Raw genomic sequence first — 27617 nt, forward strand, 5'->3', positions numbered from 1 at the left:
CAGGGTGGTAGGTTTGCTACTTCCGCTATCGTGGTGGGTATTTCGAAAACCAGTCCATAAACAGATTTATAAGAATTACGCCATTTTATACAAATATTCTTAATTTTCATAAAATGTAGTAGGAAAGCATTAACAATTCTAAATCACGATAAAAGAATTACGCAAGGAATTTAGGCATCAAAATTTAAACTGTAACGTATTTCAGAACAACCCTCAATAGTTACAGCACTAGGAGATTTATAAATACGCACATACATACATGTGTGTATACAAAGAGACTGCAACTTTGTTGTAGCACGAAGGGCATCAAAAATGGAAACATCATAATGATTATTGTAATTAATGATCTTAAGAGAGCTTCGCCCATTTAAGAGTGAACACCCTCTTAAGAGCATTTGGGACATAGGCGATTAGATAAATAGAGAAGAAGAAGAGCAGGTGTGAGAGTAAGTAGCTTGCTAAATACTAAGCATTACTGTACTGTCGTTGACATTAAACGAGTCGGTAGGCTCACGGGAGTGACAGGCAGAGTTGGGAGTACTGTGCTGGCAAGGTGCAGTCTCAAAATGTGCCTTTGCTTATATTGAGAAAAGAGGAGTAATAATTTCAAGGTTGTTGGCTGGGAATAACAGCACTTAGTGAATTAATTATTTGTAGATTTTTTGGGAATCCGTTAATTATATACAATTAAAAAAATACATTGCACTTGTCTTGAAATGTTACAATGATCCCTCAGTAAAGTGCAGTTATAAACAATATTTTTTGGTACTTAATCTCAATAATGTCAAAAGTATTTATTTATATTTATATTTTTCATAATTTTTATGAAAATGCGGATTTTTAAAATCGCTGCAAATGTTAAGAGCTTAAAAACATAGCTTCCTTAGATTTTCATCACTGGCGAAGAAATGGTAACTAGTTATCAAAACTAAAAATATTGTACCCCAAGCCTTAATCTAAACTGGATCCTGAAAGCTTAAGCATAACTTTGTCTATGTTAGCGGAAATATTTTAAGATCAAAATTAGCATTCTACTAATTTATACCAAATCTATCTCTCTTTTACGCTCGCTACCATACAACGACGTTGTTGCTTTTTCTGTGGCTGAGCGCCCGAAGCAGCGCCGTTGCAATATACTCCATTCGGCTAAGTGCTCTCCCGCCTATACAAAAGTTGACTCATGTTTTGGTCGGATGTCATTTGTGAAGTAGCGCTCGGTCGTCGTGGTTGTTTGTATCTACCAGATACTTGTACATTCGGTGTTCATTTTTTTTAGAGGTCTCAAATTGAATATATTTTCAAAGTTTTTGCACATAAAGGAGCACATATTTTGTGAATTTTCGCAGAAGTATTGAACAAAAAGAAAAGTACAACTTCCTGCAACGTCGAAGAGTCGTTCGAAAAGAAAGCATACAAAACCAATTGAATAGCACAACAAAAGTAATTAAAAGTTATTTTGTCAAAAGTTTGCATACAGTTTATTTGGTGATTATTTCGTAATCCGCACAAAGTCGTTTCCACCAGCAAAACCAGTGTGTGAGCGTCAGCATAAAAATCTCGTCAAAAGCTATGTACAACAATTGAAAAGCAAAACAAAAGCAACGGAGAATCAACTGCGGTCAGCTGAGACTCATACTCCATATATTCGTGCAACCAATTCCAACGCATCTAAACGAAACTCAAAAAGTAACGTGCATAAAAGCACAACAAGAAGTTTCATAAAATTTGATAGAAATATTAAAAATTTCGAAATTTGTGTTTTGCTGAATTTCCAAATTTTCTCTTTACGAACAAATCGTGCGTATGTTAATTCGGTTACCAATTGTTTAAAATCGGTAGTTCGTTCCAACAAAAACTGTTAATATTTTGTCTGATTTACACAAAATTGGCTGAGAAGGCCCAAGTGAAAGTGTCAAGTGAATCGAATTGGATTTTGTAGTCTGACACACAACGTCAACGAAAGCGCTGCAAAGCAACAGAAAAATTATCAAATCAAAAACAAATGGTGGCGTGATTTTACAAAGTTTTACCAAAAACGAATTTTAAGCAAAAAGCCAAAAAGCGCAGCAAAGCCTTTCGCATTGTGAAAAGTTAATAAAACGTACGGAAATATCAAATAAAACGATTGCAACCGCAAAACGCCCGATTTTTGCCCCTTCAAAAACGAGTGCAGCTTTATTACAATTCAAAATAAAACTACAATAAATACAACAAAATGAGCGCCTACAGAGAGATGTCCAAACTGGAGAATAGTCGGTAGGTGTCAATCACTATAACAAATTGGAAATATATCTGTGGGCATGTTTTTCTCTAAAAGTTTGCACATCTCTGATTTGCTGACTTGATACCCCTGTAATTATCAATCCCTGTACTCGTGGTAGGGTCATCATCACTGGTGACAACTGAAAAACCACAACAAACGCGTTTGTTAAATCAGAAGATGTCAGTGAAAACGAAAGGCGCGCTGCATTTATCAAAGTTAGGCGCTTAAGGTTAGCGGGATACATATGCACACACACACACGAATGTTTGTGCGGGTGCTGGCCAGTGGGAACTGCGATATTTATTTATCTCCCACCTCTCAGATTTATTAACGGCTGTCTATCTGTATGTATGTATGTATGTATGTAACTTAAACGCTCTCATTTGTGTTAAGTCTCTTTAGCAAACCTTGCCGTCATACATACACACAAATGTATCTCACAAAAGTGTTGAATGAACATGATGTCGATGCGTGTTGCCGTCACCATTCCTCAATAAAATACACGCTCTTCACATAAATGATATACATACACGTATCTACATATGTATATACGTACACATATAGCAGTTAGATACCACGCCACGTTGTGACGTACGTAGCATATGAGTACGGAATGATTTATCGTATGAGGCGGTAATGTGCCAAAGTGCCCAATGCCGGAGAGCTCATTGTACTGAATTCATTGAGTACAGTATCCCCAGCTTAATTGACCCCCGGCCATTTGATTTTCCCGCTTATTCGAACTACCTGATTGGCCAAAACTACATATATATACAAAATACGGGTAAATTTTTCCGCATAGTTGAACCCGTTTAATTTAGATTGAACAATAAACAAAAAACATTAGACTTTTTCAATTAATATTTCAAAAATATTGGCAAGGATCTCTTAATATTCGAAAGCAAGTACTGCACATATACAATTGTATGAACAAGTTTGTTCCTTAAGTTTTATTTTTATAAGCATGATCTCTAAATATACTATATCTTGTTTTTCTACATCATATCTTTTACGCTAAAAGTTAAAAATTATTATTTAAATATCATTACTAAAAAATGGATGTGCAATTAACGTATCACGTAGTATCAGTTAATTGATTCCCCAGTTTATTGAACGAAAACTTGTGCAATTATCCGCGCTATACTGTAAATGTATATGAATATATGTTTGTGTAAATGTATTTGTTCTGCCTAAACTGATTCTCCAATTAACTATTGTATTCAAAGAATAAATGAGAACTTTTTGTCGCTCATATGGGCTTGTACCAACACGTATACAGTGTTCATTTAATCACGCTTTCACGTGAAGACAGATTTTAAGGACAATATAGTTTATCCAATTCATTAGAAATGATATTTTACGAAAGGCAATTTAAAATTTTATAAATGACTTTCCGCTACTTTTGCTTCTACAAATTGGTATCCATTACTTTAAGTGCACATTATTTTCGTTCAGAAAACAAACCCTAAACTAATTTTTATATTTTAATTTAATTCCAACCTTTACTTGTGCGATAACATTTAATTTTAGTTTTCTGATTTTAAGTATAGATTACCGCACATATTCTTTGGAGAAAAATATGTTGAATATGTTGGTGTTCTTATTTGTTTATGTAATTTATTTCAAGTTTTAGGAACTTAAGCAAGAAAATATGTTTAAGATTAGCTTTACTGCGGTTTAATGCTAATTGATAACAGTTAATTCAGTCAGTCAGTTTTTATTCGAATTTATATAGCTACTATATTTTAATAAATTTTCCCATTCTTGCTTCACTATACAACAATGATCCAATACATTACACGTATATGAATCTGCTAGTCTAACAAATCTAAAATTTTTGTGCTGGTATGCATTTGATGTCTGTGAAATAGAAAAACTTCGTGAGTGTTGAATAATGTGCCTAAAAGAGATACGCTTCGAAATCATATGAGCAGCAAGAAGAAGAAAACGCAAACGAAAACAGCTGATTTCTAAGTTTTATTCGTGTTTAGTTTGTTATGGCTACTCATGTTTGATTTTAAAAGTTTTCATATTTTTTTTTGTGGGAATCAATATTTTTTGCAGCTTACTTTATTTAGCTACTTTTTTAAGTACTGTTTGTTTTCTGATTTCTGTTGGACTACTAGTGCATGTAGGTTGCTTTAATATACATACGTACACACACCTGTTATGCAAATATACTCCATATTGGAAATTATTTGGCATTCTCATTCAAAAGTGCTTTTTGAAAATTTTGTGTATTCGATTTTTTCTTCGCTGTTGCCGACTGCGTGCTTTTAAACATTTCACTTTCACTTTGCCGCTATTTCTGCATAAGTATGTATATAGTTCTAAATTTGTACTGAATCAAACAGTGCCTCAATGCCTGCGCTTGTATGCTTATGTCACTTCATATTGTAGAGTCTAAATTAAATTTAGATTATCATTCCACCCGGAAAATGCAATGGCAAGCTTTACGAGTCATCCATCTATCATAGTAATCGATATAGAGCGGTGATTTACATTTACTATCAGTAAAAGCTTTAAGATAGGCGTTAGTCGGCGCCAACTTCACATTACTCATGAAAACAATGAATCATTTCAATTAAAATACTACATTTAAATATTTATCAATATAAATGGTTATTTGATTATGTTGACAACTAGGCAGAAACTAAATTTGTGACACAGAATTCATAAGTTCATACGAATAAACCCAAGGTCGTGCGTGAACTTGCACTCGAATATATGGGAGTATACGTATTTTATATTCACGTATATTTGTACCTTGAGCACACACACGCCTGCATTTTCTACAGCCACGAATTCGTACACAAGCGTTCCAAATAAAAACTACTTACATTACCTACATTTATTTTCTTTTACGTACACCTTTGTTATGGCCGATTTCGTAGTGCGTGAAGAAAAATGAATGGACAAAAAAGCTTGGTGCGACTTCGTAACAACAGCATTAAAATTACAACAGCAAATAAAGCAATCGTGTTGCTGTATGTCTGCCTGTCTGTGAGAAATTGCCCAACTTCGCAAATATTAACCTAACAAACTGATTTTTTCGATTTTCGTAGACGCTTTTGGCGGCTTTGTTGCCTTCAGCAGGCGAGTTTTTAAACTTCATTAATGTCAATGTAATAACATTTTGTTTAGTGCAAAAAAAGGGTATATGCATATGTATTTTGTGGAATGTTAAATATAAGCTATACTAAATATGTTAATTAAGACTTAGAATGCAGAGAACTATAATTGAATTCAAATACTGTACTGCTAAATTGTCAAGATAGATATTTAAGTAGAGTTAATGATTGTTAAGTAGCATGCCAATTTATTGGCATTAAGTTTTTATCGTTTACTAACGAAATAGTGTAGAGTACAACCTAATTATCGGCTTCCGCTACTAATAAAGCCTTTTAAAATAAACTCCTATTAGTGGTAATGCGTTCCATAAACCACTGCCGATCCAAAAAGTCGGGTTGTTATTCCTGTAGGGGCAAAAAAATATGCTGAAGTAATTCGGAGTAATGTTGTCGGGTTGACAGTTCTTGGTCGGATAAAAATCTGGGGCTGTTCCAGTTACGTAGATCCGACTAACGTGGTAACGACTCGATTACTTTTATTAACAGACAACATATCGTTTCATCTTGGTACTAACTTAACTAGTAAATGTAATTATTATTATAAATAATGCAATATAAATATATATGTATAATTGATACATTTTATATTGTTTCTTTGAGAAAACGTATTTTTGTTTTACAATAATTTATTTCCCAGCGCATCGCTGTCGTTTTAACCCACATAACCTATCACAAAAAAGTACTTTGCAAATGTACAAACATACATACATACATACATATTTACATATGTGAGGAGTGAATATTTTTAGATATGCATATGCATCACATTTTCTTTATCAAACAAACGCTGCCGCAGATAAAAATATGTTCCCTTAATTTCGGCCGACTCTTTAATGAGCTTGCGTTCTCTTAAGCTTACACATTCGTACGACCGTTTGCAGTCAATTGGGGCAAAACTACCGGCCCAGCCCACAAAACCAGTAACGGTGAGCAAAGTGCTGGGTGTGAATAGCAAGAGTAGCAAGAGAGTAAATTCTATATTCGCAAGCCAATTTGGCCATATTCGTAAGCTCATTACGTTGACCATTGACAATTCGCGTATTCGGGACTTGTGTCAAACCTCTCTTCTACTTTCAATGGTTCTCCCTAAACATTCTAGTAGCTTCTTCGTTTGTTTTTGTTTTTAATAGGTTATACTGAAAATCAGGCGATTTTCATGTGGTATTCTACATCCGCAATGCGCATGACTGACATTTGCGCAAAGATAAAAGCGTGAAAAAGCCGGGAAGGTAGATGCCGGCATTAATTCGGTACGATGGTGTGATGGCATGTCGCAGAATTTGCTTATCGTACACAAGCATGTGGTAGCCCACTTTCTATGGGATATGGGATAGTAAACATATGTACCCAACTCCGTGATTTCAATGTAGATATGTGCGACTATCGTGATATAGCACTAACTGGTGCAAATACAACCCGACTGACATGAGCCCTGAAGCCGTGATAAAATTGTGCCTTCGACAGCTTTTTCGATTTCTGCGGGTATCAGCATTTCTCTTTCTTCAAGCAACTCTTTAAGGCTGTTGTGTAACTTCAGTTCAGTTAATATACATACGTACATATGTATGTACACATAATGTTTTGGACACAAAAGCTTCCCATTCAATTAAAAAATTCCCCAAGCTTTCTGCTTAAATGTTGGTAGACACAAGCAACTTCGTTTGAGACGATGACAATGACGAAGACATTTAGCGACTCGTCGAGTGTGCAATTCATCCGCAACCGGCGCGGTATGGGGTATATTTTTGAATGTTCCGATTGGCTGAAAATATGGCGTGGTTCTTTCTTATGCTCTGTGTGCAAGTTGCAAGGTGACTGTGAAAGTGGTTCGCTTAGGCGAATGCGGGGAACATGGGTGTAAGGTTTCGGTCGGGTATTGTGAATGACGTATGTGGTTTCAGTTTGTTTTATTAGTGAATTGCTCTTCATTTGGGAGAGGGCGCTTAGGAGATGCGGGAACACGTAACTCAAATTTGGTGGCATTGAAATGCAAAAGCCGGTAGGGTATTAGAAAGCAGTAAGTGAGGAGATGTGGTTGTGTGCGAATACGAAATTTCGGCGTTAAGGCCACCTGCAACTATTTTAAATTTAAACTATACTTCAATTAATTTCTTTTTGAAAGTTTATTTATTTGTGCAAAATTCATATATTTGCCCATGTATGACTTTACAGTTGGTAAAATAAACAACAAAGTATTGAAAAAATACTTTAATAATTGTTTGCCTTTGCAGTCTTATCTTCGCACACATATCAGTTCCGAGCATATGATTTGATATTCGCGTAAAAATTATTTTTGAGCTTCCAGAAAATTTCGTTTAGCAAACAGACTAATTTGAGTCCCATTGTGAGTGCAAGCGCAGAAAATCGCATACTTTTTGAATTGCAGTGTGAATGTATCTAAATGACAGTAATTCATTCAATTAAGGGTATTACTGCCTACCCCTATCCGCCTATAGTTTCCATTGTTGAATTCCATGTCACCAGCTTGGGTAGTTCTAGAAATAAATCACCGGCTCTTGCAATGATGAATGTGTTCATAAAACTTAGTATGCAGACGTCATACTAGCTACTAGCTAGATATTAATTTAGGTCCATTATAAATAAAAAATTGTGCATATACATATGTACATGCATGTGTATGTATGAGTATGCATAAGTATTTATAGTGGATAAAGCATTAAATGTGCGCTCGCGACAAGCGAGCTGGCTTGCTAATCAATTTTCATAACTGGCGATTTAGCTGGAATAAAGGAAATGAATACGTATCTTATATATAGATATATTTATTTGGAATTATGCTCTATAGTACTCGAAGTGGTGCTCAGAACTATGCAGCCTGCTTATTGTGGCCGAGAATAGCAAGAAGGTGACACACGCCTGAATCAGCTGATGGAAAATAACTCCACAAAGTTTTCCAGAAGTACCCACATACATACATACCTCCATACATGCATGTGCATGAATATTTGTAAATATTGATTAGTGCTTTGAAAAGTTTCCGCAATAGCAGATAATTATTTGAAGCTTTATAAATATAAGTCGATTCGTATGACAAAACCGGTAGCTGAAATTCTTAATAGCATATCAACTTACTCTTTAGCTACTCTGTTAAGGTAAATCGTATTGCATTGTGAATAGCCACGTTTCTAGTGGTAATAAACTTGAGTTTTAATTGCAAGCGCACAATAATTAAGTGTCTAAAGATAAATATACATGAGAGAACAATTAGTTGGAATTGTTTTAAGCGATCTTGTAAATTACAGCTGCTGGCGCATACACTTGAACTTAATAAAGGCATTTGCCACATGCCTATAAATAACACATATTTAAATGTATATTTGTAAGTGAATGTCATACCTGAGTTATTCGATTCGGTCTAACGCCGATTACTGACCAATATTTACTAATTACAAGGGTGGAATCTAAAAGTACCGAAAATATTAAAATGTTTGAAAACAAAAAGTTTTGGCTTAAGAAAGAAATGTATTTAATGAAGAATATCTGAAAAGAATCTTCAGAAATATGATTTAGTTCAGTTTATATTTAATTTTAGATTTTTGGCAGTTCTAAGGCAACTCAGTCAATTTTGCTCCTCAATACACTCTAAAACAATTTCATTTACATATCTATTGTAATTGGGTATACAACTTACACCAGTTTTAATATACTCCCGATACTCAGGACCTTAGCTTGAAAGTATTGTTTCATTAACTCTTTACTGCTAACCTAAAAAATGCTTTTAAGATATTTAGCACAGATGTTTTGTGCATTGAACCCTGTTTTCTTTGTTTTCACTTAACAACAACTTTTATTGCAACACCACATTATATTTGCAATAACATTATATTGGTATTAGAGGGCATCCCTGCTCGCTTCGCATTGGCTAAATGCCAAGTTGCCGCTCTTTTTTGCTTGTAATGATCGCTTTGTTTTCTCGATTAGTAATTTATTTTTATTTTAACGCTAAAAGATGCACTTTTGTCAATATGTTGACACACCAGCCCAAGCTAACACCTACCATATATGTATGTATGTATGTATAGGTGCATATGTGGGGTATAAAATATAGCACAGATGGCCTGATTATCACCTGATGCTCCTCTTTAAGTAGCTGCTAAGTGAGAAATACAATTGCGCTTTGTTTGTGCAACAAAAGTGAGACATACAGACTTTGGGACAAAGCGGTACAAACTACATTAGTATAAACATGCGGGTATAATTGCATATAGTAAATATCATATATATGTACATATGTACATATGTGACAAATGCATTTTATAGTGAAATAGCTGAAGTAAGTGGCGTCAGTTATTTATAGCAGAAGATTTTACTTTTGTCAATTCATTCCTACATACATTGTATATGTACATACTATACACTTGTATGTATGAACTTTTTACAATGATATGGTGGCCTGACTGGATCTGTGGCGTGGCATTCTTGAACATACGATCAGCTATTGTAGTTTATACCCCAAAAACTAGATATATACATACATATTCATACATATCCACAAGCAAGATGTAGTACATACATATACTTGCCACGACCATTTTAATGTTCTACTGAATATTTAAATTCATGGTTTTAAGGGGTTACATTAGTTAGAGACAAGAAAAAGTTACAATTTTAAGTGTTTATTTTTTGCATTATTATTACTTTTTTAATTGTTTTGTTTTATAAAAGTAAAAGCATATAAGATTAAATAATGTATTGATTTGAGAGAAATTTAAATAGAAATAATAATTTTTTGTGTTGTTTCAGCTCTAATCAAAGCTCCTTGCTTGCGGTGCCCATCCAACAAATCCTTTGCTAGCTATCGAATGATTTAAAAAAATTTTGTCGAATTTATTCTAAACTTTCAAATAATATTTCTAGCATATTCGAGTTTTAGAGAATTCAAAAAGCGATTTTTCGAAAATTCTCCCTCCCCTTACCCCTTAAATCGGCTATAAATTTAGTTTATAAAAATATTTAAAAATGCCAACTTAATCATTTTCTGCTCATGTTAGGTCAATATTCAGTCAATAAATCACACTCAGAATCTGATCTTTTAATTAATTGCAATTTATAATATGGTAATTAACTATAATTAAATTTAAAAAAAATTCGTAAAAGCCAACACCAAGAAAAGGCGTGTACGTATGTATGTATGTGTGTTTTCGTCTATACTGGCTGATAAGAAAATATATTTAATTGAGCATACATATGTATGAAAGCATTCCAAGAAGAGTTCAATGAATTAGTCGAACTCTGTGAGAAAATTGTCTTTACTTGTGAGCATGAGTATGTTTGTACGAATCTACTGCACTTGTCAATAGAAATAAACTCGATTATTTATACATACAGTTATGTAGTTTTAGTTGTTCAATATAAAACTACAATTATTTAATATCACCGCTAGACAACCGTTTTCCTTTTAGTCAGTATCTTAGATTAGATAAGAAATAGTAAGAGCCCATAAATGGCTTACTAAAGGAGTGTGAAGACGTCAAAACCCCACCCTAAAGATTACGCACACTTGACTAAAAGTGCACATATGTATGTACATAAGTATATAACACACATATACAACAAATATTGTTCTTGCCGGTATTCCCGACGTTCAAATTCCACTAGTGCATTGCTCACTTATTCTTACAAACATTTTTACATGCCTACATACATATGTACATGCATGTATATCTGAACGTTTTAATGCCTGCATGAATGATTAGAGACACCTTAACACTCACGCGTTGTCGCCGGTTTTAAATCAAGAGCCATTTGTGTATGTTTCTGTGTAGATAACACACACGCTTCTTGAGCTGGCTGGACCGCTGGCGTGCTGATGTCTGGAGTTGCACGAGCCAGCCGCGTGACCACGGAAAAATCCATGTCTTAAATTATGGCCAAACACATGCAGAGAACTCTCTTTCATTCTATTCCCTTTGGCTTTCTATTATACACAATACAATAACAAATATAAACAAGTTGTAAGTTTACACTCTTAAAATTAAGGGAGCGTTGGAAGAGTGAGAAGAAGAAGAAAAGTACACGCGTTGCCCAAATTATGTCTTCAGCGCACGTTTTTGGAAATGATAAAGCAGTTCTACAGTTAAAACAAGGGTGGGAATACTTTGTATATATGTATGTATGTTTTATGTATTTACACAAGAGCGCTGTATATAGGTTGCCTTGAATGTCACGGTGTGGACGCGTGGTCATAGCGTGCGTACGATCAGTGACAGATCTAGACGCTCAACAGCTGATTGGCCAATTGCATGCCTTTCTAATTGATAGTGGGTCTTGCACAGGCGGTCTCTAATTTTAATGAATTTCTGTGCAACGCTCAACGCATGGCGGCATATCGTGGTGGCGTTCACGTAGCACTTGCTCAAAATTCGGGAGATGCTCCAACAAAAGTTGAAAAAAACTTCTCAGCCTGTATTTTCATACATTGAACCTAACACGTATCGTCACCAAAAATGCAAAATAATGTAACATCACTTTTGATAAGATTATAGGCGAAGCAAAAACGATATAATAGAAACCACTCTTATGGAAACAAATTTTGAGTTTGGTTATAAAATGGTTATACATATGTATATTGGTTATATCTGACAGCGGAAGCTGAAAGTTTTATGCTACATATATACATACATACATACATACGTGATATGATGTAGTGAATCGTAGGCAAAAAAACTTATTTTCGATTTTTTGTTACGTTGTTTTGCATTTTAGGTGACGATAGAGTAGAGTTGATCACTTTTAACGATGTGTTTCGATCAACCCTACTCTAAGATGAGTGGCAGACTGGTGACAGACTGGTTGTTGGCACATGTATACCACGTTACGCTTCGATCTGTTATTGTCCTTCGCAACAAAAGAATGTTGTACTTCTTTTGAAGATATTTCCGCATTTCTATTAATTTTTTGGCAGTTAATATTCCGAATTTGCGATGAAAAATAGCAAAAAATAAATAAAGTGCTTAAGATATCAGAAAACTTTTCTAAGAAAGCCTAGTAAAATATGGAAACAAATGCATATAGACGAATTAAAGTTATTGACTATTTAGTATTATTATAAAACTTTAATAAAAAGGCTGTCTATTCCAAAAAGAGGCCTCTCATGTCAGATGTGTTAATGCATATTTATAACTTGAACTGGGCATATAAGGCTTGGCACGAAGTTTGTAACACAGACACACACGTCTTATGGGAGACCTTACAAATTATACAGTTTCATTACAGGAACCTTTTGGATTTGCGAAGGGTGTGACCGAAGTTAATGTTTTCTTTCGTTTTTTCTTTATTTTTTATATTTTTTGTTTGTTAATATATTTACGAAAATATATGTACATATTTCTAGTACAAATGTTTTCAATCCATCGATATCGAAACGAAATTCAACCTTTCTTACCAAAACGTCAACCACAACAAGTTAGCGTTTATCTGATATTTGTGCGCTTTATTTTGATTTGCAAATTTAATGAGCACAAGGAAACCATAAAAAATTACGCATAAAGCTCAGCACTGGCTCGCCACCAAATTAACGACCAGCCAAGGCGAACTTTGCTGCGGCCAACAAAAACTAATACAAATTAATAGACCACTATAAAATAATAAATCGGAGTGATTGCACTTGTACAGCTGTCAATGGTTCTGATTCAAGCGCACGCACATACAAACATTTGCATAGACTACTGTGCCTACTGACATACTTACGTATTTATGATATGGAAGCCACATACATATATTTTTATATACCCATACATATATACTATATAATACATTTATATGTACATATATTGACATTTTTTTACTTTGTATATTAAGTTTCGAGATTAGCCAATTATTGGTCGTGATAAGAAACTACTAATTTGGATTCAGCAATTCAGGGAAACCCACGAAATTAGAAAAATATTTTCGAACCGAAGCGTAATTTACGCGATAATATTCAAATTAACTCATAGACTTAGAAATGCGCAGTATTTGATTTTTCATTCATCATTCAATATTTGTTGTAAAATGTTGGACCCATCATTTATGGTGGCTCAACACATCAACGAAAATCATTCCTCCTAGCAACTTTTTGACCCTTGAAATCATAACATCTTAACTAAGTTCATCGCTACAAGACTATGCCAAGACTATGTCACTAACGATGACTATTCGGCCCTCGTTGCGGGGTACAGAGCAACGTGGCACACTTACTGAATAGTAAATTGTCAGGTGAATCGGTCAATTTTTTGTCACAGCACAACTCGCACAAGTCGGACAGGTTCATTAATATGCTGAGCGTGGCATCGGTAAGCACCATAAAGCGTTCGGCTGTATGTGTGCGCGTGCAATTTTCGCACCTATTTGCAGCCGCAAATGCTCGGCCAGCACTTGGCTCCGCCGTGATATTCAGGGGCGTGTCAGCCGTCACCCACATGCAGGCACACCAACGGGTGAACTCATCAGTACGTCGCGGACGTAAAGTCACGAGCGGGAAATTTCTATGAGTTCGCAAAGCACAAAAACGAAAACAAAAGGCGACACGTGTGTGGCTGTGCGATTTAAAGCAAAAATATCCGTTTGCATATCTATATACATTATACATTTGTATATACATACATATGTATTGGTATGTGTTCAGTTGCTCATATACCTAAATTAATGCGAAAGGAAGCGAATATTTGGACTTATGAATTAAATGTGATATGAAGATTTATGCATAAGTATATATGACGGCAATGAAAGCCAATCTGTCCGTTTAAGCGACGCACGCTTTCTGTGTCTACCTGTCTGCGAGCACGCCCGCTGCGGATTCGCGGCTATTGAAAGCGTTTGTCCAAAACTAGAAATGTCGCGCTCAAATTAAAGCACACGAGGCTAAATATTTTTAATCCAAAGCGTATGTTTGTGTGCGCATACATTAGCCGGACGCTACAGAACAACAACAGCGCAACTGATGGCTGTATAGTTGTAGTTGGTGTTGTTGGCGACAAGCCTGACGGCTAGTTTCTACACACGCCAGCAAATAAACGGCAATAATATTTCAATGTTGTGCGCCAACTTTTTCAATAGTCAGCCAATGGCGAGCGAGCTGCTCTGCTGTTGTTGTTGTACGAATTAAAAAACACAGTACTGTTGTTCTGGTATACATATATTATTACGAAGTAAGATAAGCTAAAATTATTATAGAATGAACGAAAAGGTGGGCTTGAAATAGTTCTGAAAGTTGGTAAGTCAACTCTTATTTAGTGACTTTTTGTTGACAACCAATTCATTGAAGTGAAAAAAAATTAATTTGGCTGTGGTCAACCTCACGGGTGATATGTAAAAGCTTCTTTAATATTCTGTCATGCTGACTTTGACTTATTTTAAACACGCTTTGAATGCCAACACATTTGCATAGAATACAACTTGGTCACAATAACAATAAAACTAATGAAATAGCGAAGAAGCCGAGCGCCTCAAGGCTTGTTAGTCCACAGCAGAAAAACAGCAAATTCGGCATTTCGAATGTGCGCACGCTCCATCAAGTAAAGCGCTGATTTTTTTAGATCTTTCCACTACAACGTCCATGAGTACGCGAAAATGTAAGATTTGGTTTCTACGAAGGCTTGCTAAGCGGAGAGCGGAACAAACGAGCCTTTATAATATACGAGTATATACAGTTACACGAATAACATATTTGCGATAAGACAAAGCATAAACCACCAAAACAGGCAGACTTGCTGTCTACAAGCGGACACTCTAAATTTAGCATTAGTGATTCTGACTCGAGTATCTTTGAGGTGACGAGTAACTTGGCACGCTCCATTTGTTGATGCGTTGAATCTACGAACTGATAAATTTATGAGCTTTCAGCTGATACACATTTTGTGTTTTATGTTATTCTTTTGTCTGTGAAGTGTCGATAGAGTATAGGATTAATTATTGAATACTTAGCTCTTCCAATCTAGTTTCATTTGTCAGAAAAAAAAATTTCGTTTCAAAAATAATTTTTTTTGCGCACTTTGGTTTATTTATGATATTTAAATTTTACTTTTGTTTCATATTTCCAGAAATTGCCTACGTCGCATTGCGCGTCACGATGAGCCCCAATTCTCCAAGGATAGTATTGTCAATGTTATGGAGAAATTTGTGAAAACCGTTAAAGTGATGGATGACACTATATTGGTGCCATGCTTGCTAATGGATCGACAGGTTCGTACCTTCATTGAAAAAACATTTGCATTTATATTAGTAATGAGAATCCACATTTTTTGAACGATTTAATAGAGACTTTACGTATTATAATATTATACCGGGTTTTCCAATAGGCATGATATGATTAAAAAGTGTCTTTCCGCCCTTTTAAATGGTCTGTGTTTTTGAATCATTGAACCACCGTAAACGTCGTGAATTTGCCTTGGAACAACTTGAAAACGATAACGAATTTTTAAGGAAAATGTGTTCTCAGATGAGGCTCATTTTCATCTGATTGATGCGGCAAATGCACAAAGCTGTCGATTATTTATGAACATTCATTACATTCACCTAAATTGACAGTTTGGTGGACAGAACTTTTTTCGAAATGAAGCTGGTGACACCATAACTGTCAATGGAGAGCGGTATAAATCGATGATAGTCAACTTTTTATAGACGCATTTGGAAAAAATTTATCTTGATAACATCTGTTTTCAAATAGACGTGCCACACACCCCATGCAACAACGGAATTATTGCGAGGAAAGTTTGGAAATTCCAATATTTCAAGAAATTGTGACATTGAATGGCCTTCAATAAGTTGTGATCTAACACCATGAGACCACTTCTGGTCTATAGCCATAAACTAGACTCTCTTCAAGGTTTCAAGCATGACGTACGACTTGATTTTGTGCAAAAAGTACTCGAAAACTAGTTTCATCGACTTCGTTCCTGCAAAAAGTAAAAAAAAAAATTTAATCTTTAACAAATAGTATGGTTTGTTTTAAAGAAATCATATTACTCCTATTGGAAAACCCTGTATAAAGTGATGTCAACACGTGAAGGTAGTTCCTCAGCCTTGATCCTTGCAAGTTGCAAGAGTATGTATGAAATGTTCGGTTAGACCAAACCTTAGCCCTTCCTTGTTATGTGTTTATATTTCAACACACTTACATATGTAAATTGAATTAAATATATACACTGTAGAAATTTATATATCACTAACATTAAAATATGTATATACCCATCTCACCCATATGTATTTTCTGCTCTTCCGTACACAGGTCGGTGATAGCACGGATATTATACCAGCACCTGGCAAGAATTCCACCGCCAATCAGCACACTATGCAACATTCGGCCGCACATGGCAAACGCAGCGCAGCACACTCCAAGAACGTGCATGAGTTCCTTAACTCGTCGGAGCTCTTCAATCTCTATAACATGTTGAAGGCGCTCAAGACTGATCTGCTTTGGACAGGAAAGGACGATTCCGAAGATGACGAATGTGTGGGGAGTGAAAAGCAAGGCACAGCCGAAGTGGAAAATCTCTTGTATTCACGTTACGATTCCAAAACATCGGATGCGGTTAGTGTGACCAGCAGTACAGAGGCCGTTGCCGCAATCAGCAGAAACGCTACTGCAACAAATTTGAACGCCACTGTAGCCGCAACAGCACCGACCGCAGCTGCCACCAGTACAGCCAACGGCAAAGGACACAATCGTTGCCCCTCCACTGCCTCGGTGGCTTCGATTGTTTCGACCACATCGGCATGCAACCTAAGCGATTCGGAGAGTGAAATTTCAAATGAAAATGATTCGGGCATGGAGTCGGAAAGCCATAAGAGTGACAATCAGCCAAGCAGCACCGAGTCCGTAAGCGGTAGTGATGATACCGAGTCACGAGCCGCTGCAGCCGCCACATCCACCGCCAACGCCGACAAAGCTACCGAATTGGCGAAACGTTGTCGGCGACATTTGAACGGTCTCTACCATTGCCTTGAACAAATGACAGAGGCGGCACATTACCTGACCGTTAGGTACCAAAGTGATATTGGCCCCGTTTAGAGATGAACTGCCATGGAGCTGTGAACAGAAAATGCACAGACTGCAGCGAGCAAGCGATCCCCTAGGGGTTGTGCGCAAACTGAACGAGTGTATTAGGTGGGGTACTATGATAGGGAGGGTAGTCAGTCTCTTTCTTGGGGGGCCGGGGTCTTATATGTGGGTTTTTATGTAATAATTTAATAATTTCTGTGTCTCTTTGCGGTTTTAGGGTTAGGCGATTGGGAAGACAGTACCCTTATTGCGCTTATGCCCAGACTAACGGTTACTAAATTCGAATTAAAAAGATTGTTGATTTTTAAATCATATGGTGGTATTGGTAATGTGATATCTATTCGATACTTTTATAAAAAAAACGCAACCAAAGTTGTAAAGCTTCAAAGAAATCCAAGCGTATTTAAAAAGTCAATTTGCACGGCTTTTGTTCCAAGAATGTTTGATCGTGCAAACCATAGGGTTTAAAAAAACAACAATCTCTATCGGTAACGTTTGTAATGTGATTTTCAAGAAGGCGTTGGTGTTGTGTGCCTGTTTGGGCATAATGCGCGGGCGTTCACTGTCAACTGTTTGTATGCAAAATAATACCACACTTTGTGTGTGTAGGGTATAAGCGAAGTAGATAGTTTAAAAATATTTAGCTTAAAGAACAAAATCATTGCAAATGACTAAACGATATACCACTGAAAACTAAATAAACAAATAGATCAAGTAAAAACAAAAAGCTAAAGTTGTAAGAGGATTATGTAGCAACCGGAAACAACTAAGAGAAAAAACAAATGAGGGAAAAGCGAAAGTTAAAAGAAGTAGAGTCAAGACAGCACAAACGATTGTTGGGCAAGAAAAAAGCTCCCTTTTAATTTAATATTGTATTGTACAAAAACAAATAACTTCTATTTTTCCATAATAATGTGATATAGAATTGTATGCGGTATCATGTGCGTTGCCAAGCGCCTGCTCCTCCTTTTTGGCATCAATTAAGCAAAGAGCTTGACAAAGAAGCCAGAAAAATACAGAAATGATACAATAAGCAAACCGCATACGAAATTCAATTTGTATCTCTAAGGTACAGCACTACTGAGTGTACGTTGTCTGTGTATATACATGCTCGTGCACTTGGACAAATTTATGTAGTAACAGAATACAAGCGTATGTTGAAATAATGAGAAGTATAATAAAGAAGCCAAAGTTATTAAGCGAAAGCTTACAGTGTTGTCTTCTTTGCTGGGGATGGGTGGAGAAGAAGAAGAAGCGTTAAGTAAAAACTGTGAGCCATTAGAAGCAAACTAGAGGAGCCTAAATTATTAAACCGTTTCAATATTGAAATAATATTTCCAGCAAATTTCAGAAATCATTGAAAGAGAAGATTTTAAAGTTTTCAAAATATTTCAAAACTCTACATTTTTAAACCTGTATGAGCAATTAGACATAATATGAAGCGAATAAATTATTTTACATTGCATATTAAGCTACGGAAATGCTGCTTCGGTCACTTTGAGGCGCGTTTTGTTGCCACCAGTGGCAACCCCGTTACAATAAAGTACAAAGACCGCTGATGAGAAAGCGTGGCGGCTTTTGAAATACACATTCGGTCTGCCAGTGTGACGGCGTTGCCAACTATTCGCCAAGGGCTGGTTGGCTTTGTTGGTTCACAGCATTAGCGAAACGAAAGACTTAAGCAACGAACCTGAGCTTGAACGAAACTACCAGGGTGTATCTAAGCTCCTTTTTGTGTGTTCATCGGAGGGGCCGGGCTTATAGCAAATAAATAACGCTGAAAATTATTGAAATAAAAAGCTTTAATTTCCATGCAAAAATTGATAAATATAATAAATAATGAATTTGATAATCGTTGTTGAATACACCAAATCATAATCGCAACAGCTCAAGGAGTATTGGAAATAGTTATTAAATGACTAAATATAACAGGAATAGCTTGCATTTAGGATTTTTCTTTGCATTGTTAGCCAAATAAAAAGTAGTATATAAACAAATTATGTATTTTGGTGATTTGTACGAGTTCATCACATTGTATTTATGTCTGTATTCTCTATATTCACAAGGTTAAATGAAAAGTTGTACCTTGATGATTATTCTGAGTGAGTGCATAAGCAAGCGTATAAAATGTAATCAGTTTTTACACCTTTGTATATGATTATATGTATGTACACACTTATTCTGTTCGTATATTAGGTTTACTATTTTTATTTTGCTTATACTCGTGAATGTATGATTTAACTATGATTGCATATATGTATTACCTACACACACATATATACATATATATGTATATATATATATATTTATATGTGAAAATATTAATAATAACACGTTTTGTATATTCAAACAATAGTGTATATAAATTAAATGTTTACTGATAAATACCGGTGAAACTATGATGTGAGAACGATATGACATAATGTAAATTTAAATTAAAAATAAACAAAGATTATATATATTTAAATAAACTAAAATATATAAGATTTTCAAACATATAAAAAAATTTTGTTTTAGATTTTCGAAAAGGTTTTTATGCAGTAAGCACTGCCGGTCAAAGGTTGGTCTGCGGAAAGGGAGTATAATTCATTTTCTTTTCCAGTATTTGTTACGAAAAACGACGATGAAGATGAACAGTATGTATCCTCTTCCTCTGTTTCCCCTGACAGGTAATAATTCGAATACTCTCAGAGCTGGAGTGTTTCCATCTAATCGGACGACGACTAGTCAGCTTAGCCGCTGTCTCTTCATTCGCTGAACTATGTCAATGTCGTCGTATACCATAGATCTTCCGCAGATCCTTTCTGTTGAAAACTTATAACGTCGACTCATCAGGTCATCCATGTCTTTGTACCATATGGTAGGACGGGGATGATGAGTGACTTGTAGTTTTTCGGGGATAAGTACCAAATTCAAACATAGCTGCTCAAGGCAGCTCCTTTTCATGCTGTCAAAAGCAGCTTTGAAATCGATGAAGAGGTGGTGTGCATCGATCCTCTTTCCACGGGTCTTTTCCAAGATTTGGCGCCTAATTAATGTCTGGTCAGTTTTTGATTTTCCAGACCTAAAGCCACACTGATAAAGTCCAATCAGTTTATTTATATTATATTATTATATAACGGTGGGCTTTAATTTTTCACACAATAAGCTTGATAGAATATATAGGGCTTATCCCCCGGTAGTTGACGCAGATTGTGGGGTCTCCCATTTTCTGGATTGGGAGAGTACACTTAAACTCCAATCAGCTTGAATGCTTTCGCCTGACCATATTCTACAAAGGAGCTTAAGCATGCTCCTTATCAGTGGTTTGCCGCCGCATTTGAATACCTCGAAACTTTATTAAAAATACCTGTGCAATAGTATATTTGAAATTGTTTCCTATCTGACACTATTATATCTTCTCCATCTTTTCGGTTCTTTGTGGCTCTCATTACAAACAAAAATATCCATTAGTATAAATAGTAGTCAGAAGGGTTAAGGGCTGGGTTAATCCCTGCCTCTGTTTTTCAAAAAAAAAATGTTCGTCTTACATGTTGTGGCTTCAATTCATATGACATCAAATCACATTTTTATATATTTGGCAACTTTTAAATTCTTCTTAATCCTATGTAACAGTGCGAAGCCCGATTGCAACCGCGCTACATTCGAAACAAAACACAATTTTAAATTTCAAATAATATAACGAGATAAAACTGTGTGCGAATAACACCTATGGAGTATGCCACCTTATGGCCAAAAATTGTCCAAATTCAACAAATTTTGTACGAGCACCTAGGCATCGAATTCTTGGATGCTAGTACCTATAGTTGACTTTTCATCGCAAATATCGGTAAATGTGTGAGATATGTTATAGCCTTAACAGACGGCAGCTTTAATTCGGATGAATGCAGTTAATAATAATGCAAGAGTTATTGAAATTAAATCCGTTGCTAGCTCCCTACTAATCCTTAAAACTTTAGAGAGTTAGAGCAACACTGACAACTGTTTTTCAAATTTTCAATAATAAAACAAGAAGTTTTCAGTTATAATGTTATGTTATGAAGCAGTTTTAAAAATAACGTGTTGATATGTTTTTGTTGGTTTTGGTGGTTGGTGGTGGTTGATGGTTTTATAACAATTGGTAGGCTAACAACCGCAATGTTTACCTTTTACCCATTTTATTTGAAAATATTATAAAAATAACAATCAGCTGTTTACGAGAGCTTCAAACTCGCATAGCTGCCGTCTGTCACCTACAAATTTGATCCGGATTAACGCTGTCGTCTGTCAACGCTATTATTGAAATTCAGGTGTAATCCTTTCCTGACAATGGTATGTCTGTGCGTCAAAAATGTGTTGAATCGAGTCAATACTTCCATTAGCACCCATATACTTAACACAATTGTTTTCGAACTTCCAGGTGACCGCATATATCGGTCAAAATATCAGTTATCGCAATGAAAATTAGATAGCGTGATTTATGGATAAAATTGGGCTATAACTGGATCTAGGCCCTATATATATGTAGGAAACGTACAGGGTGGGCCAACAGAAACCAAGGGGTGTAAAAGTTTATTAAATTTTTCGTTTATTAATTTTTTTTATTGAAATTAAATGGAGAGCGGTATCGGTTTATGATAGAAAATTTTTTACGTCCTGCTCTTGAAAACAGACCTGGTATGTGGTTTCAGCAGGATAGAGCTACTGCCCATACTGCCCGAGACACAATGGCACTTTTAAGTCAAATTTTTGGAGGGCGAATAATTTCCAGAAATTCGGAAATTATTTGGCCAGCGCGATCGCCAGATTTGACAGCACCCGACTATTTTCTTTGGGGTTATTTGAAGGAGCGAGTGTATATGAGCAAGCCAGAGACAATCCTTGAACTCAAGGCAAACATTGGTACAGAAATTCGAATGCTACAGCCACAAGCTATGAAAGATGTTATGGAAATGCTCTAAAAAGAGACATCATTTTTCATACTTAGTGTAAAAAAATTTCCCTTTTGTATATTATATAATCTGAAAGAAACAATAAAAAAAAAAATTAATAAACGAAAAAGTTATTAAACATTTACATACCTTGGTTTCTTTTGGCCCACCCTGTATAATGCCGGATGACTTTATTCCATATGATTGCTGATAATATATGGGTAACTTAATAAATCTCAGTGAACATTTTGTTAAATCGGGTTGGTAATATCTCTGGCTTTGATTCTTGCTAGTTGCAAGAGTTTAAAATCTTCGGTTGCACCCGAACTTAGCTCTTCCTTACTTGTTAGAAGTTATTTTTTTAGAATATCTTACACTGTTAATGGAACACAAAATGGTATGTATATTTTGAGAAAAGCCAATTCGTGCAAAAAAGTTTATTAAGCAAATATAATACACAACAACGAGATAGCTAAATCATATTGCCGCTTATAAGCTCAAAACGCTAATTATATAGGCCAAAGTCCGTTCAAATTGAAGTGCAAATCGATGTGCCAGCACAGAAAGTAAGATATTGAAAATGTACGATACATATGTGATAGATATGTTAACTCATTTAAGGCAACTTAAGCGAAGCTATGCCTTAAAGACATTCAGAAAGCGGGAAGAGCCAACAAAAATAATTGACGAATAAATGAATTAGCTTGTAATTTGAGAATTTTATTACCAGAAAGAGAAAAAAAACTTTTTCATAAGTCGCGGTCATTGTTACTCAACAGTTATTCCAAGCGCAGCGCAAAAAGTGTAAAACAATTTGGTTCAGTATGACTTTCGAAAACGAATGTAGAGACAAAACAACAACACCTTGCAAGCCAAAATAGATATTTTTACGGAAAGATAAACTAGTTATGCTATGTTTTTAAATTTTAAATTTAAATTAATGCTTAAGTGTAGATTATGTATATTCGAATGACATTTGTTCTTGAAGCGTTTTTTGGCTGCTTGTTTCATAAACTTATTTATATACAGACATTTTCACAGTTTGCCATTTTTGTGGCACATGCCAAGTTCAGAAAATTTGTATAACCAACAAAGCCTTTTAACTGCTATTATAAAATTGAAAAAAGAACTTTCAAAAATAAACACAATCAAAAAGCATACAAGAACTTCCTATAAAACTCACTAATTATTAATTGAGTTGGCATTTTTAGAAAATATACTTGTTTATGCGAACAAACCGTCAACCAAGTTCATTCTTGCGAATAGTCGTTGATCTTGTGCCATCTCTACGACTTGTCTGTTTGTATGTGCGTATGAATTTCAAAAACAAATTATCAATTTGTGCTGACTAGCCTTCAGCAGGTGGTCGATTAGCATTAAGAGTCTTTAGTTTTTTTCTTGAAATAAATATTAAAATATTCTGCAAAGAATATTCGAACGAAAAGTAATTTATTTTCTGCGAAGCAAAACTTCCGACAATCGCGTGGCCTGCGTCGACGTTTAACCTTTGAGGAACTTTTAATTAGCCACCGCAGCGCCGAGACCATAAACGGAAGTGTCTTGACTTTATAAATTCATACTGTTTCATGTTTCTGCTTCACATATTTTGTATTTTGTCAGATAACTGGAATTTCCTGATAGTTGACTCTACGGTTGGCTATATATAGTATATACATTCATACATATAAGTATGTGTGAACGAATGCCAATACGAATGTTCAATACAGTTCATTTAGTTAGTCGAAAGGGAGCCTTCTTAAAATTTAGCATTTGTTGAGCTAGAAGTATATTCCTTAAAAAAATGTGTGATCTAGATATTAATTAGTTTTCCTACATCAGTTTCTGAAATAGAAATCGAAGGCATTTTTTTGTGGTGGAGGATGAGAAAGAGAATCGAACGGGGTAAGGGCTACTAAATTATTGTATAGTTTCTTTTAGCTGAGCTCCTCCAGATTTGAACACCACACGGTCAGAGTGGTTTGAGTATTGCTCTACATATGAGTAGTTTATTCTTTATAGAGAGGCGGGCTCTTTTGAATTTCCCGAGGTCTCTCCGTGTACCTCTCCTCTCAATTGTATTATGTTCAAAATATATCAATGTTAATGTTCATTGGTGAGCGTTCTATAGCGGTAAATTGCGTTTGCGGAGGAGTCGATACATTTCATACATAACATAAAATTTTTCAAATAAACTATCCTACCCCCGTTTTAGAGATTTAATCAATACTTCCAATAGAGTTAAAACATCGTACGGTTTAACCGATTACATAAAAAATCAAAAGGTTTTCAAAATTTTAAACTCTTTTCGACTATTTTACCTAAGCACTGACTTAAATTTATTAGTGAAAGTGTTAGAGAGGTAGAGAAACGAAGCCGACCTTATAAATATTTCGAAAAAATAGTAAGCAAAACTTTAGTTGAATGTTTAGAGTTTTTACGAAAGTTGTTCGCCTGCGGGATAATTCAACATAGCAGCTGAAACGACTGCGTTAATATAAATATTCATTTGCATTTTGAGCTCTTGACGCACCCTATTCTTCTTTTTGTTCATTTTAAATTTAGCTATTTAATTTTATGACAAATATTTAGTTTCAGTCCTTTAATCAATAATCATAAAATTTTCCTTATCTACCATCGCCGGGTATTTTTTAATACGGTAAAACATAAGAAATATTTATTTGGGTTATAGATTTTATTACCTTAGCTGAAACCGACTGCGCTAATTTTCTGCTACGGTAAAAAAGCGAATTATAAATACATAAAAAATAATAAAAATAATAAAAATTCATTTCGAGTAAAACGGAAAATGGTTCTGTCTATTTTAGTGTGATTGTATACAAATCACTATGGTAAACGGGAAAATATTTTGGACCTGTCCTTCGTTTTGGTAACTTTTTACGAAAGAAATATTTTAAAGTTTTAGTCCATCTTATTGTTTGTAGGTGTACTAACGTTAGCCACAGGGGCTTCAAAATGTATTTTAGAAATAAAACTCAAGTCAAGAATTTAACCGAAATGTCTGACACAGATCTTCTTTTCACACACAATGAGATTGATATATGCTTTGTTTCATGTTCTATAAGCAAAAAATGTATATTATTTGATGTGGTGCCAAGTATGGTCATCCTTCAGCAGGTCAGTACGAGCTCACACTAATTTGACCGACAAAAGTATCGAATGAAAGTTATTACTGGGTATAATACTATCAATTGGTATTTGGTATCTGTTTGTTTCTTCATAATTATGTATGTATATTGAACAATCACGTTGTGTCAGTCATTGCTATGAAACGAGCCCACAGCCACATTTAATAAAATTAGATTAGTATCGACATAAAAGTAAGAAAAGCATAAATTAAATATTAGAAAGGTAATATTTGGCAGACATTTTCATCTGAATATACAAAGGCTCTATACCCAAAATATATTAAATAATGAAAATAACAAGAAAATACGTTAACTTCTGTTGCACAGAAGCACAGAAACTATAATATTGATCGTTCAGTTTGTAAAGTGGAAATAGGAAATATGCTTCAGTAGTACGAGCTGAACAATTTTTTCAAAACTTGTATCATTGTCTTCGGCGATCAATGTCAAATTTTGTGAAGATAACTTGGCATTATCTGATCGTTTTATCTGTATGACAGCTATATCGACAGTGGTCCAATATGGGCTGTTCTAACAAATGAGCAGTTTCTTAGAGAAAAAAGAACGTATGCAAAGTTTCAGGCCGATATCTCACAGCCTGAAGGACTAGTTTGCGTAAATACAGAAAGACAGACGGACGTGGCTAAATCGACTCAGCTCGTCAAGCTGATATGTATGTTACAAGGTTCCTGATGTTTTCTTCAGGGTGTTACTAACTTCGCGACAAGTTGAATATAACTTTTTCAGGTTATAATCCCTTATGTAATTCTTTAAACTGATTATCCGATATTAATCAAACCAAATTAACGCCTTCGACGGGTGATGATGGCTAATATACGTACATATACATATACTATATATAAAATTATAAATCAAGCCAGTGTTTTTGTTGAAAACTTTGAGTTATTTTCTAATAAAAAATTACATTTTTTATCTAAGACAATAAAATTATCTAAAATGAAATTTAATTATAATTACCGATATTATGCACTTGTTTTGTCCACACAATCACTTTTGTGCTTTATCATTTATGCAATCGGCAAACAGCAACAATAACAGAGAGTACAACTCAGTTATATAATAATTATTTTAGCAGTTAAGCCAGTTCATCCATGCCAATACCAGAAAAGCAAAGTAAAATCTAAAGCAGTAAACGACAAGCTGATAAGGGTGGACAAATCGATATTATCTACATTATTCATATGACGGTTGAAATGCAAGCTCTAAAGTACACCAGCTATCGCCTGTTGCCAGTGATAATACCTGTACAAATAAAGACGTTTGTCAAACCCTCTCTCTTTTGAATAAAATTTGGAAGAAAATCTTCAAATAAAACATTCACGTCGGAAACAAAGTAAACACAAAAATGCTTGCTCAGGTTCACATATTCGCACATAGAACAAAAGATCCGGACGATTTTTAAAGTTAGGAAGTTCTAAGTTTCTTCCAAATACCATTTAGTTTTTGAAACCATTGCTGCACATTTTCAAACACATAAAAATAATTCGAATTATACCATATATGGTATAAATAGCAATTTTGCAATATTCTATCCATTATTTGCCTCGAATATGTACATATATGTATGTATACCATATATAGACAGATATGGAATTCTCAACAGCACGTGATTACATAGAGAACTTAAATATAGACCTTTTTTAATCTCAACCGATATATATGTATATATATTAAACAGGTTTTACTGAATATATTTTTAACTTTATAATTTTGTGAATATTCACATAGCAAAAACCAGCACCGCTTTGAGACATAATTACAAAACTTACGCTCATATCTGCACTAAGATTTTTATTGCATCAGAAACATAAAATTTTGAATTGCCCATAAATGGTCTACATATACAGTCTGTCGCAAAAGAAACAGAACTTTTTAAATATAACTGTTTCTGGTGGCGCCACCTCTTGGTGGGTATATGAAATAAAAAGTTTGATCTTTTGTTGACATTGCGTAAAAATTTTAAGACAATTGGATAGCTACAATGGATGTTATCGATCAAAAAGTGACAGCAGCTTTTGGTCATTTGTCGTAAAATGCAAAGAGCAAATATTAAATTTTGTTTTAAACTTGGGAAAACGTTTACTGAAACATTTCAAATGATGAAAAAAGTTTATGGTGATCAGTGCCTATCCCGTAGTAATGTGC

General features: G+C 34.9%; 1 protein-coding gene across 1 annotated transcript; it reads left to right on the forward strand.

The window, feature by feature from the left end:
- Nucleotides 1-1207: 1207 nt before the first annotated feature.
- LOC120770918 lies at nt 1208-18600 on the forward strand. Its single transcript, XM_040098614.1, has 3 exons — nt 1208-2256; nt 15435-15576; nt 16622-18600. The coding sequence occupies exons 1-3, from the start codon at nt 2216-2218 to the stop codon at nt 17402-17404; spliced, it is 966 nt and encodes a 321-aa protein (XP_039954548.1). The 5' UTR covers nt 1208-2215; the 3' UTR covers nt 17405-18600.
- The last annotated feature ends 9017 nt before the right edge of the window (nt 18601-27617 follow it).

Source organism: Bactrocera tryoni, chromosome 3 (genome assembly GCF_016617805.1).
Source record: "Bactrocera tryoni isolate S06 chromosome 3, CSIRO_BtryS06_freeze2, whole genome shotgun sequence".
Classification (NCBI taxonomy): Eukaryota; Metazoa; Arthropoda; class Insecta; order Diptera; family Tephritidae; genus Bactrocera; species Bactrocera tryoni.

Excerpts from the sequence above, each read along its gene's own strand:
- LOC120770918 (XM_040098614.1), top strand. The coding sequence starts at position 2,216 with ATGAGCGCCTACAGAGAGATGTCCAAACTGGAGAATAGTCG. Across the intron at positions 2,257-15,434 it reads TCCAAACTGGAGAATAGTCG|AAATTGCCTACGTCGCATTG; the intron begins GTAGGTGTCAAT and ends TCATATTTCCAG. Across the intron at positions 15,577-16,621 it reads GCTTGCTAATGGATCGACAG|GTCGGTGATAGCACGGATAT; the intron begins GTTCGTACCTTC and ends TTCCGTACACAG.